The sequence below is a fragment of the Ailuropoda melanoleuca genome, chromosome 12 (genome assembly GCF_002007445.2).
Source record: "Ailuropoda melanoleuca isolate Jingjing chromosome 12, ASM200744v2, whole genome shotgun sequence".
In the NCBI taxonomy this organism is placed as follows: domain Eukaryota; kingdom Metazoa; phylum Chordata; class Mammalia; order Carnivora; family Ursidae; genus Ailuropoda; species Ailuropoda melanoleuca.
The window spans coordinates 19,877,113-19,890,726 of NC_048229.1; the positions used below are offsets into that span (position 1 = coordinate 19,877,113).

General features: G+C 47.0%; 1 protein-coding gene across 7 annotated transcripts in view; it reads left to right on the forward strand.

Moving 5' to 3' along the window:
* The first annotated feature begins 3,636 nt into the window (after positions 1-3,636).
* ASCC2 (activating signal cointegrator 1 complex subunit 2) overlaps positions 3,637-13,614 on the forward strand; it is a 39,268-nt gene continuing 29,290 nt past the window's right edge. For 3 of the 7 annotated variants that reach the window (XM_011220202.3, XM_002915575.4, XM_034672752.1), the window contains exons 1-4: positions 3,637-3,779; positions 7,945-8,042; positions 12,910-13,068; positions 13,438-13,608. In XM_011220202.3, the coding sequence (XP_011218504.1) occupies positions 7,962-8,042; positions 12,910-13,068; positions 13,438-13,608 (411 nt within the window). In that variant the 5' untranslated portion in view covers positions 3,637-3,779; positions 7,945-7,961. The remainder of the gene's footprint in view (positions 3,780-7,944; positions 8,043-12,909; positions 13,069-13,437; positions 13,609-13,614) is intronic. The other 4 variants (XM_019795674.2, XM_011220204.3, XM_034672753.1 and 1 more) reach the window with 3 other exon arrangements.

Genomic DNA, 13,614 nt, shown 5'->3' on the forward strand with positions numbered 1-13,614 from the left:
AGAAGCAGGCTCACAGCGGAGGAGCCTGATGTGGGGCTCGATCCCATAACGCCGGGATCACGCCCTGAGCAGAAGGCAGACGCTTAACCGCTGTGCCACCCAGGCGCCCCTAATTTCCTTTTTTTTTTTTAAATCTCCATACCCAATGTGGGGCTCAAACTCACGACCCTGAGACCAAGAGTCATGTGCTCTTTTGACTGAGCCAGCCAGGCGTCCCATGATTATTATTGTCTTAAGTCACTGAGTTTTGCGGTGATTTGTTGAACAGCAGGACATAACTAACACAATTGCTTATCCCTCAACTCTGGGTAAGGAATCAGTCCTACTCCATATGGACTGAAGTGGAAGAAATGATTCCTTGAGGAGTAATCAAGTTGCTGTTAGTGGGAAGGTGAAGAGGAGAATGACCATTGGGTGGGCCACACAATTGCTAACCCAACAATGGGTTCTCCATGGACGTATACTTGCTGAAAGAGTGAAGCACTAAGATGATACTAATTCATTTTAGGTGACTCCTAGCATCTGGGCCAGGGGGATTCAGGCCCAGATATTCCTATGCGGATTTTCCAGCTCCAACTACTGACAGTTCTTCTCCCAAATTATCCCTAGACTTGATTGGTTACGGGCACCACAGACACCTTCATTGCCAACCCAAATATTTGCTCTTAAAGTAAGCTATTTATTGTTTTCCTTTTAATCTAAAGTATTGAAGCCCCCAAATTCCTCCATATTGTGTGACTAATGTATGGCTTAAGGCTTCTTCTGTTAAAATGGCTTTTTAATTTAATTTCAGTTGGACATATGTTAGCTTAGACAAAGATGTCTCTTTTGGAAATTCATATTCCTTATTAATTTCTTCTGGCAAAGAAGAGAAAACAGAGATAAAAGAAGTATAAGTGTTAATACTCCAACTGATAAGGAGTCTCTTTTCTTCCTTCCTTCCTTCCTTCCTTCCTTCCTTCCTTCCTTCCTTCCTCTCCAATAAATTTCTTGAGCACCTATCATGTGCCCAGCATTGTCTATATTATCTCATTAAACCTTCTGATGGTCATGAAGTCGGTATTAATGACCCCTTTTAACAGTTGAGGAAACTGAGACACATTTGGAGAAGTTAGTTTTCTTATTAGTTGATTTGTCTTTTTACAGTTCTGTTATTGAGCTCCAAGACACTGATGATATTAATACACATAAGGAAAGATGAAACCCATCCATACATTTTTGCCAGAAATCTTATTTTAAGTTTTCTTTGTGCCAAAGGTTGCTACTCATGATTTCCTTCCAACCAATCACCAGGATACAGATTATGTTTCCTGTGTGCTCAGTGTGTGTGGTGCCAGAGGGGAAAAACATGGAGTTCCTGGCACCTTTTCTGCCCCTTCTGTTACCAGACCAAAGCGGGTATGTATACTCCTTGGTGAGTTATAAGACAGAGACTACATCAGATGGAGTTGCCATACACATCATCTTTATTTGTACAAATAAGGAGATTATGGGAAATAATTTCCAAAGCTGTGACTCTCCAAACAAGGGAAAGCAGGGTCCTTTGATTAGAGCTTGGGATGAATATTCAAAAGGGGATTTCAACGTTGCAACGAGGCTGAGGTAACTGTTGGTCACTTCTGGCACTTTCTGATTCATCTGTGCAGGCATCCTCCTCAAATGTTTCTTTTTCAAAATTCTGGTAGTTTGTTAATTTGTTTCAGAAAAGTAAGGTAGACAGGCAGAAGCTGCTAAAAGTTTAGTTCCTAAAAGGTAAGACTGACAGTGAAGCAGAAACTTCTACTAGAAATTTCCTGAGTTCCTGGATCAGGCTGGTAACACTTCCATATCAGTAGATAGACCAGCTTTGCCTGAAAAATGACGGCAATTAAGGGAAGTACCGACTGTTTTGATACAGTTTGCAGCATTTAGCCCCAGAATTATTCCTGGACTTGAGACCCCCAAACTTGTTTCATGGAACTCGGGCAAGCCCTTGTAGAGTGGTTATGAGGGCAAACTCTGGAGCTAGACAAAGCTGGGTTCAAATGCCCAGTCCATCAACTTACAAGCTTTGTGACCCTGGTTTGGTCTCTAAACCTCTCTATAAAATGTAATAGTAATAGTTTATATCTCTTACAGTTCTTTTTTTTTTTTTTAAGATTTTATTTTTAAATAATCTCTACACCCAACATGGGCCTCAAACTTACGACCCGAGATCAAGAGTCATATGCTCTACCAACTGAGCCAGCCAGGCATCCTTTGTAATTCTTATTTTTTTTTTAAGATTTTATTTATTTAGTTGATAGAGAGAGCACAAGCAAGGGGAGTGGCAGGCAGAGGGAGAGGGAGAAATGGGCTCCCCGCTGAGCAAAGAGCCCAGTGCAGGGCTTGATTCCAGGACTCCAGGATCATGACCTGAGCTGAAGGCAGATGCTTAACTGACTGAGCCACCCAGGCGCCCCTCTTTTTTTTTTTTTTTAAGATTTTGTTTATTTATTTGAGAAAGAGAGCATCACATGCAACACACACACACACACACACACACACACACACACACGCACGCATGAGTGGGTGAGGGGCAGAGGAGAGGGAGAAGCAGACTCTCCAATGAGCTGGGTGCCCAACATGGGCCCAGTCCCAGGGCCCTGAGATTATGACCCGAGCAGGAGGCAGACGCTTAACCAACTGAGCCACCCAGGCGCCCTGGCAGTGGTGGGTTTTTCGTCCTTACTGTGTGCTAGCCACTGAGATGAAGCCAGGATTGTGTATTTTTAACTAGCTTTCTTCAACGATTCTGATGCACAGCTGGTTTTGAGAATAACAACCCTATACCACCTAAGACAGTCTGTGGAAAATTTGCATTTTGCTTTTAAGATAGCTATACCACATGGGGAGCCTGTGTGGCGCAGTAAGTTGGGCGTCAGCTCAGGTCATGATCCCAGGGTCCTGGGATGGAGCTCCACATCTGGCTCCCTGCTGAGCCAGGAGCCTGCTTCTCCCTCTGCCTGCCGCTCTTCCTGCTTGTGCTCTCTCTCTTTCTGTCAAATGAATAAAATCTTAAATAAAAAAAGATAGCTATAATACAGCCTTCTTGATTTAAAACAAAACACAAAACAAAACCCTTTTGTATTGCATACACACAGAAATGTGCACAACTCACAGGTGTTCAATTTGACGACTTTTCCAATTGAACACATCTATGTAGCTACCCAAAGATGAAGACATGGGATGTCCCAGTGTCACCTGTGGCCCCTTCCAGTCACCAGCCCCAGAGGTAACCACCATTATAACCCCATCAGCACTCACTAGTTTTGCCTGTTCTAGAACTTTCTACAAACAAAATTATAGTCTGTACTACTTTGCTTTCTTTTGCTCAACATCATGTTACTGCTTCTGACTTGTTAAAACTACTCTTAGCAGGAGTTTTATTAAATGTGTGAAATGATGACTGAGAAGGTTAGGAAGGAGATGGAAGCCTGAGATCCCGTGTCCAGGTACGTTACTTGGATTTTCCAAGAGGTGGAATCTCCTGGAAGATAGGAGGGGGGAGGGGCGTGGTTACAGTCCGCCTTATTTCTTGTGGGGGCGGAGTCTTAAGACTGGGGGCGTGGCCAGGGCCCGGCTTCCCGACGGCAGTTAGCACCGGGGGCGGGGCGGGGCAGAGGCTTCCTGTCTGTGCCTGCGGAATCGCCGTTTGACCCCGGAAGTGCCGGCGCACTGGGAGCTGTCACCGTGGACCGCGGCGGCGGCGGTGGCGGTGACGGTGGCGGCGGCACAGCGCCGGTAGTGGAGCCGCCGAGGTGAGTGCGTGGCTGAACCCTGCCGAATAGGGGGCATCGGGCCTGGGACGAGCCGCGGCCAAGCCTCAGGCGGCCACGGGCCTCCCCGCCTGCTTGGCGGGGCCGAGACTGACGCTGCAGGAGGGGCCGTGAGTCGCCCCTGAGGGCAGGCCGCTAGAGCCGGGAGTCTCGGGTTCGAGGCTTAGCCCCAGAGTCACCTTGGACGAGTCACAATCCTCCCACCCTCACTCCGGGTTTTAGTTTCTTTGGAGTTCATTCATTCGTTCAACAAATATATGTCCATCGCCTCCTATGTCAGGCACAGATCTAAGCACTGGGGATACAAACAGCAAGACAGATGAGGCACCCTCCCTCACGGAGCATACAATCCAGTGGGAGGAGACAGACAGTCAACGACAAATAAAGGCACAAGATAATTAAAGATATGACAATAACTGCGAAGTGAATACTTTAGATTGGGCAGTCTGGGAAGGCCTTTGAGGAAAGTAATATTGAATTGAAACCAGAAGGGTGATAATAGTCAGAGAAACTGAGGCAGCAGTAGCCCTGGGAACGCTCCCAGGCCTTACTATAATTGGTGCTTGCACCAAGCTCACCTTCTAAAGAAAGCCCTTTTCTAAGTTTTGGTTTCTGCTGCCCTGCTTGGCATGAAGGATGCAGCGGTGGGCACAGATGTCATCATGATCAATGTCCTTTTCCTTTTGGAACTTAGAGTCTCATCTTTGCCTAATTAATTTCTACCCATGCTTTAGATGAAAACTCAGCTCTTTCTTTTTTTTTTTTTAAAGATTTTATTTATTTATTCGACAGAGATAGAGACAGCCAGTGAGAGAGGGAACACAAGCAGGGGGAGTGGGAGAGGAAGAAGCAGGCTCATAGCGGAGGAGCCTGATGTGGGGCTTGATCCCATAACGCCGGGATCACGCCCTGAGCCGAAGGCAGATGCTTAACCGCTGTGCCACCCAGGCGCCCCTCAGCTCTTTCTTGACATGCTCCCTTCCTCAAGTCTGTTCTCTCTGTTAAATGCTGTCACAGCCCCATGGGCCTGAGCTACATGGCATACATCATGGTATTTTATTAGTCTGTATGGCTGTTTGATTCACATCTGTCTTTCCCATAAAGACTGTAAGCTCTGTGAAGGGCAGGACCAAATCTGTTATTTGCCCATCTTGGTATTCTCCAGGCTTCAGTGCCTGGCACATAGTAGGTGCTCAAAAACTTTTTGAACGGCTGAGTGAAATTATTAACATGGTCTTTGCTCTCCAGTGGTTTATAGGCCGTCTCTCTGCCACTGGGTTATTGTCTTTTCTTTCTGATTATATCTCCTCTGCTTAAATGACTCCACACTGCCTTTAGATGAAAGGCCAAAATCTTTAGCATCACGTTGGAGGCTCTTCTTAAAATGTCTTCATCTTTCCTATCCAACCTCCTCTTCTCAACTTCCATCATCCCCTACCTGACCTTGTGCTTTCAGCCATACCAAATATCTCCCTCTTCCTTCAAAGCCACTGGTTCTGAGCCTGTGTTCACACTTGCTCTTTGCCCTGAATGCCCTTCCTCCCCATCTTTTCCTCCTGTCCTTCAACAACCAGGTTATGGGTCACCTTCTCAGAGACCTCCCTTTCTCTGTTGTGCTTGTTTTGGAAATTTCCTGTTACAGCTCTGATCACACCAAATCAGTCATTTACATGCCCAGGACCTGGGATGTATTCAGTCAGCCTTTGCTGAGTAAAGGAGGAAGTCCAAAGTGTTCTGCCTATGGTTGGGACAAGTAAACTTTATTGAGTGCTTATTATGTGCCAACTACTGTGTTGAACACTTAGCATTAATTACTTCTCACATCTCAGTTTTACAGATGAGGAAATCAAGGCTTAGAGAGTTTAAGGAACTGTCTCCAGGTCTCAAGCAGGGGTAGGAAAAGGTGGAGCCGGGATATGAATCCAGGCTGCAGAGCAATAAAGCTCTCTTTTAACCACCACACCAGCCTGAGTCTGAGCTGCCTTTACAGGCATTGGCTTGTGGGAGTGAATTTCTTCTGAGATCAGGTGGTGTCTCTACCTGTCTAGGCCTGGCCTCTGGGGCCTAAAAGTTAAAGGATGAAGAGCCACCACCTACTATGGCTCGTTCCCCAACCTAGGTCCCTACATTGGACACTCCCACAACCGTCTTTGGCAGGTGAACATGGAAAGAACTGGGCCTGTGAGTCATTTAGACTTCTGGACTGGCGAGCAGACCCTTGGTGTGTCCAGCTGCCCTCCCAGCATCACTAGGGGTTTAGGAAAGAAATATTTTTAGTCTATTCAGCACAAGAGATCCAGGTGCCAAGGCAGAAGGGCTGGGCTTCAGTTTCAACTTAGTCACTAATATATCTGCCTTGAGCAAATCAGAACCCCTCTTTGGACATCTGAGCATAATAATCTCTGTTGTCCATAACTAGGTTGTTGTGAGAGGCTAGTACGATAGTAACTCGATTAGAAACAACGTCCGTACAACATGTGTATATTATCTACGTTTTGGAAAGCTGAAAGGTGAAAACACCCAAGCCCCTTTCATTACTTCGCACCTGATGATTTTTTTTGAGGCCACCTCACGTGCGCAGGGACCACATGCCTGACCCACAGAGATCCTAGAGCTCGAACAGGCCTTGAGGACTAGACAGAGTGGTCCTGTCTCTTTTATATCCTTCTAGAATGGTTATCTTCACAGTCTTTAAAACAGCCCACAAACTAAGGTTCCTTGTGTACCAAGCTGCTTCCTACCTCCTTACTTTTACTCCTGCTGTTTCCTCTGCCTGGAGCACGCTCCGTCCTGACTAATCTCCACTCTCAAGATTCAGTTCAGGCTCTCCGGATCATTTCGGCTCCCCAGAAGTGTTTTCCTGACAGCAACACCCCCTGCAAGCTCAAGTACACTAGACTCAGTACAGCGAATGGTTAAGAGCCCGCCAGCTTCACCAGCTACTAACTGAGTCCTAGGGCAAGTTTCTTATCTTCTCTGAGTCTCTTATTTCCTTACTGATAAAATGGAGATAAAAATAGACCTAACCTTAAAGTTGTTGTGAGTATTGATACGTGCAGAGCGAATTAATGCTGAGGAATGCTCTAGGGAAAGCACCAGCATGTGATAAGCATGTTGCTGCTGCTGCCATTATTGTTGTAATGATTGGGCCTTAAGCCCCCGTGGGGGAGAGGCCCTGCATTATCACTCTGTCTTAGTAACACAAGGGCCTGGCCTGATATCTGAGATAGGGGACACCCTGTAGCTCATGGCTGACTGTGCCCCTCAGCTCATCTGGGAGGTTCTCAGGAGATGAGGGATGGTTTCCTCACCCCAGCCCCAGTAAGTCTTTGTGTTGTCATTGAGACTGTGCTGGCCTCACATGGCATGTCTTCCAACGGGCCTCATTCACTTCCATTCCCAATATGCGGGTCCCTTCTGTGGGGCAGGCCAAGTAGAATTATGGAAAGAACGTTGGATGGGAAGACAAAGAAACATGTCGTCTACCACTCACTGACTCGGAGGCGGGTTTGGGCCTCTTCAGAAGAGAGCTCACGCTGGCAGTTTTCTGTGAATTCTGTTGTCCTCTCTGGTCCTTCTGTTCATCCACGTCCTGCTTTCCTGAAGCCTAGGGAGGTTGTAAAATCTTAAAACCCTCTACAAGTGAGGAAAGGCCCATTCCTCCAGCCCTGAAAAGACTGCCGATCTGCTTAGACTTGTAAGGAAAGTGTCCTTATATTCAGTCACTCATCAAACAGTTGGTGAGGCCGACCCCATAGCAGGCCTGTGTTCGTCATGGAAATGATAACAAAAGGAGAGGCCAGGCACTGTCTTCACAGAGCTCACAGGCCAAGGAGGGCACAGAGCTGGAGCCATAATAAAGATAATCCAGGTGCTTTTAGCCAGGACTTCACAAAGAGCGTGGGAATGTAGCAGGAGTCACCTGGCAAGTGTTCTCATCCTCAGTTGAGAGCTCTTGCTTTGGGCAGAAAAGTCACTTCAATCTGGAGTAGTAGGAGAGGCACCAGGCCTTCGAGGCTCAAGTCAGGAGCCTCCTGAGGCCAGAGGGTGAAGCTTCTCTCCTGGCTCTGGGATCCATTCCAGGGCAGGCCCCTGCCACCAGGAGCCTATGTGTCTGCTCTCTTCTTCCCATCCATATTCCTTTCAGGAGGGTCACGCAGCACAATGCCAGCTCTGCCCTTGGACCAACGCCAGATCACCCACACGGACCTGAAGACAGGAAAACTGAGGACTTCACCAGCGCTGGTGAGCCGGTACCTTGAGGCCGCTCAGCCTGATACTATCATTCTTGCAATTTTAGAAGCAAAAAGCAAATTCCTCCTTTATCTGTTCCAAGAATGACCCGAGGGCCGCAGTCAGGAATTCAGTAGCTGGGATACTACTAGGTCCTCCCAGGCCCAGTGCAGAAGTCTCCTTTCTGAGCAGCAGCTTGAATTTGAGTAGTATTTTCCATGTTGCCACCCCACACCTTGCCCCCAAAGCATTTCATTTTGAATCAGAGTCCGATGGCAGTTGTGACTCAACCTGAGCTGGCCTAGAAAAGGACCCAGCCCAAAGCCAGGTTTGGGGATTTGACCCTGCGGGAAACGTTCAAGTTTCAGGTCGGCCTTTTTCAGAGCTATCTCCCCTGCTATCCACACTTCAGGGGGAATACCAGTTTCAGAGGTCAGGCTGTCTTTTATCGCAATGTGCTAAGACGCGGCACCTGCCCCATACCAACTCTGCAGGGCTTGGGAGACTGAAAAATAAGGAGGCTGTGAGCGTGCCGATTACCAGCTGCAGAGTGAGATTAGGGCTGCAGAGAGGTGCCAGGCTGCTGAAGGAGACAGACGTGGGGACTGGAGTCCCCACACCCACTTACTGTTTCCCAAGAATATGAGCTTACTTGAGCAAGGTGGGAGGAAGTATTTTCTAGGGGGGCTTGAGTAAAGTCGTGGGAAACAAGAGCTTGGTGTTGTATTTCCTGCTTTCTGGATGGCTTCTTATTACTTCCTAACTCCTGTCTGATAATAGGACTTAACATTTATAGAGCACTTGCTCTGGGCCAGACCTTTCTAAACACTTCACCTGGATTATCTCGTTTAAGCCCCGTGAGTAGGTATTTTGATTGCCCCCATTTTACAGATGAGGAAACTGAAAGTTCAAGGTCACAGAACTAGGAAATTAAGGGAGCCAGGATAGGAAGCCAGCTAGATTGACCCTGGATCACATACCCTTAATCTTTCTGCTATAAAGCCTGCCATTTCTTTTTTATAACCTTTTTATGCAAGAAGGGTATTTATCAGAAAATCTAGATCTGTTTTGCTCAACATGGTAGCCACCCCGTGCAGTAGTCATTCGCCACAAATAGGGATTACACACTTGAGATGTAGACAGTTTGAGCAACTGCATTTTTTACTTAATTTTAGATAAATTTAAATTAAAATAGTCCATGCAGTGAGTGCCCACTGTTATTTGCCACTACAGATATAGAACAGTACCATTAACATGGAAGGTTCTTTTGGGCTGGGGGAGACGGACTCCTTTAGTAGTTGACTCTGGTTTTCCACCTCAGTCCTTCCCTATGTACTTAATACCTAGGTTGCCAGGCTGTGGGCTCCATGAGAACGGGAACTGGTCCCTTCCCTTCATTCTGGTTTCGCAGTGGCAGGTGCATTTCTTTCAGGAAACATTCAGTAAATGAGTCAAGGACTCCAGCTAGGCCTTGTGCCAGACTCTGGAGCTATAGAGAAAAAAGACATGGTTCCTGCCCTTGAGGGGTCTGTGGAAAAGCTGACCAGTAGTTTCTCTACAGTGTGATCAGGGTTGTGTTAGAAGCGGCTACATGAGTGCAGAGCCCAGGCCACTGATCCAGGCCGAAGGAGTGGGTAGGACAGGGAGGTCTTGGGGCTGGTGGGAGGGCATGTGCAGCTAGGGAAGGCTTCCTGAGCTGGGCTGGGTATCGAAGGCGGAATAAACACTAGCCATGCAGAGCAATGGGAGAAGGATGAACGTGGCAGGAGGACCCAAGTATACAGGCCCGGAGTCTTGAGAGCCCGTCTCCTCCACCAACCACCAGTCACTTGGGGATGGGAGCAGTATCATTGAGTTAAGGAGCACAAGCTTTGTGTTAAATCTCACATATACTTAGCCACGTAACTAGAACATAGTAACACTCAGTGATGATGATGATAACAGTGACAGTGACAGAAGGTTCGAATGGGGAATAGGGTGAGAAGAGGGATGAGCTGAAGGAGACAGCTGCCTGATGAAGGAGTGGTCTTTTTGAAAAGACTTGTAACCACTGTATATTTGTCTCCTTAGTCCCAACTTAGGATGAGGAGATCCCTAGCCAAGGGACAGCCACCACACTGCCTTTGCAGGATGATAGGTGGGATTAATGTTTATCGAGTAGCTGCTATGCACACGGCACACACTTGGTGCTATTGAAGATCCAAAAGAAATAAAATCTTGGGCCACAGTGGGTGAATGAGCTCTTGAGGAAGACAAAACTCATGTAAGTGGAACATGTGGAGAAATGGTTTCTTATCGAGATTAGCAGAACAGAAGTTTGATGGGCAGAGAATGTCCAGAAAGCTTCACAGAGCAAGTGGAACCTGAGCCAAGCTCGAAGGGTGGAAGATACAGCTGGGGCCTGCTAGTCTCTGTCCTCAACTCTCCCGTGGCTCCTGTTACCTACAGAATAAAGTCCCCACTCTTGAGTTTGGCATTCAGGGTCCTTCATTACCCACTTTCATGCTTTGTCCAGCCAACAAATGTATACGGAGAGTCTGCTCAATGCCAGACACTATTCTAGGGACTGGGAATGCTGTAGAGAGCAAGGCCCACAGTGCTTGGAGACCTACAAGCTAGCGGGGGAGACAGAGAAGGCAGGCCCTTCCTTTTCATATAACTGTATGGGGCCATGATTAAAAGACAATAAACTACACATATTGAAAGTATACAGTTTGGTTGGTGTTGACATGTTGTCATCATATTCAAGATAATGAACATTTCTGCCACTGCCAGAAAGTTTCCTCGTGCCCCTCTGTCATCCATCCTTTCTTCTCTCCCCATGTGCAGCAGCCACTGAACTGAAAGTACTTTTAATGCAGTTCAACAGCGCAGAGTGCAGGAATTGGGGGAGCCCAGGTGAACGCCTAACCTGGTCAAGAGGGGATTTGGGGAGACTTCCTGGAGTAGGTGAGGTCAGAGCTGGTATCAGAAGGTGAAGTAGCGAGACCAGGATAGCATGTGGGTACTGTAAGTCATTCAGCAGGTCTGTAGTACAAGCTTTGGTTCAAATCCTGCCTCGGTTGCCTGCTTAGCCCTATGACCTTAGCCAAATTCCTGAACCTTACTGATTCTTTGTTTCCTCCTCTGCAAAATGGGGAGAATACTGTCTCCATTTTAAATAGTTTTAGATGAAAAAGAAACAAGCTGTGGGACATACCTACTCAGCAGCAGGCCCAGGGCAGGTGCTTGGTAAGTGGTGGCCTTTATTGTCACCATTGCAGTGTTCTCTCCCTCCACATCTATTTCCCACCACCCAGTGCAATCTGGGCCCTTTCTTTTCACAGCCCATTTTTATGCCTCCATTACGGAGGCACCATTTCTTTCATCAGAAAATCCTTCTCATTTTCCAAGGCCCAGCAGACGTTTTCTCCATGTGCCTCACCATACCTGGCACAATGGTGTGCCAGTAAATGTAGGAATGTAAGGACGGTAGAATCTCAGGATGCGTGTGTGTGTGTGTCTGTCTGTCTGTCGGTCAGAGGAGTAGGGAGCAATGAGTGGCCGTGCCTGAGAAGTGACCTAAGAGGTGAGGTGTCAACAGAAAGACGAGGGGAGGAGCTCAGAAACCAAGGAGATGAATTTAGGGCCTATAGAGTTGTTTTGAACTTGTTTCAGTCAGCAGGATTCCCTTTTTCAAAAAGTTTGTCCCTGGAAGCCCACTGTATAAATTCTGATTTCAATGGGAGGGGTCCTGAAGACCCACCTGATAGGGGCCCCTGAGGAATCCTTATGGGACCCAAAGACTGCGCAGTTTGAAAACTTGTATCAGGCAGTAGGGAGTCATAGGGGGTTCTTGAGGAAACCGACCAATCAGTCATGATTTTCCTGTCCCCCTGGACTGACAGACCTGGAGGTGGGTGGATTGTGGTTGATAACCGCTGAGACGTTGCCCAGCCTTCCTCCTATTACCACTTGCCCTGGAGAAAGCAGCCCTTACGTAGGCAGAGGAGAAAACTGAGCTCATCATCTCTTCTTTATGGTGAACAAAGTAAGGTTTGTTCATGGCAAAGTAAGGGTTCGGAGAGAGAACTTGTGATTCCAAGCAGAGACCTGCAATAACTTGATTAGCATCTTTTCTTTAAAAGAAAAAAGTTACTGAGGTTTTTTTTTTCCCCCTGATTCTACGAAGGATATAGCATGATATATACAGTATGATACTATTTATGTAAGAAAGATGAAAACAGATGTAAAATACCTCCTATGGATATATTTTCCTGTCAAAGCCTAGAAAAGGTCTGCAAGGACACTCACCTGATGGTGAGTGGTCACTCCTGGGAGGATGTGGGGAGTGGGAGTGTGGTCCCAAGGACACTCACCTTCTCTGCAGAGTTGTAAGTTTTGAAAGAAAAGATGTGCATGTCTCCCTTGTATAATTATGAAATAACTTAAAAAGTAATACATGCATATATTTTTTAAATTGGAAAATATATTTGAATCCTGATTCCCCCCCACCCAAGACAACCATTATTAGCTTTGGTATGTTGACCCCCCCACCTGGCTGTGTTTTTTTTTTTTTTTTAACCTGTGTTAAAAATATATACTTCTTTAAAAATCCCCAAACTGGTTATAGTAAATAGGTTTATATCCTGCTTTCTCTTCCCTTGACCTTTCCCCATGTCATTTAATATCCTCCAAAACACATGGTTTTTAATGCCTGCCTAGTGTTCCCTGGACGCAACCAAGCCCCCTTTGTTAGAGACACTTGGTTCTTTATGCTTAAAAACTCCTTGGAGGGTCACCGGTTGGAACAGCCAAGTGTTGTCATTGCTGTGGGTTGGCAAATGGGCCCTCGCTGACTAACCTCTGCCACGTTAACACGTGGTTTTTGGATCCGTAGCACCCCGAGCAGAAGGCAGACCGGTATTTTGTGTTATACAAACCGCCCCCTAAAGACAACATTCCCGCCCTAGTGGAGGAGTACCTGGAACGCGCCACCTTCGTAGCCAATGACCTCGACTGGCTCCTGGCCTTGCCTCACGATAAATTCTGGTGCCAGGTAACATTCTATCAAAATTAACACTAAGACAAAGCACATGACAGGCCCTTGGTTGGTTGCTGTTGTTGTTTTTCTCCCCCTAGGAGATGCTTTTTTCCCTACTTCTTACACTGGATCCTTAACAGCAAATTGTGGTTTGGATTGCTCTGTCTTGTATCACAATCTTAATGATGTTTACACAACGCCTTCCAACATGTCATTTTTAGAAACTTGTATTTAGCCCTCGGCTCATTCATACCTCCTTAGTCCCTTGGGGTTGGAGTGTTTGCCTTAGGCCAGGGCTGGTAGGCCGTGAGCCCCTGCGCAGCCCACCCACAAGCCCTTGTGCCTCAGTGACAAATCCTCGCTCTGATCTGTTGTCTGGCATAGGTTATCTTCGATGAAACCCTGCAGAAGTGCCTGGACTCCTATCTGCGCTATGTCCCCCGAAAGTTCGATGAGTGGGTGGCACCAGCCCCTGAGGTTGTTGACATGCAGAAGCGCCTCCATCGAAGTGTTTTCCTCACTTTCCTCCGCATGTCCACTCACAAGGAATCCAAAGTAAGC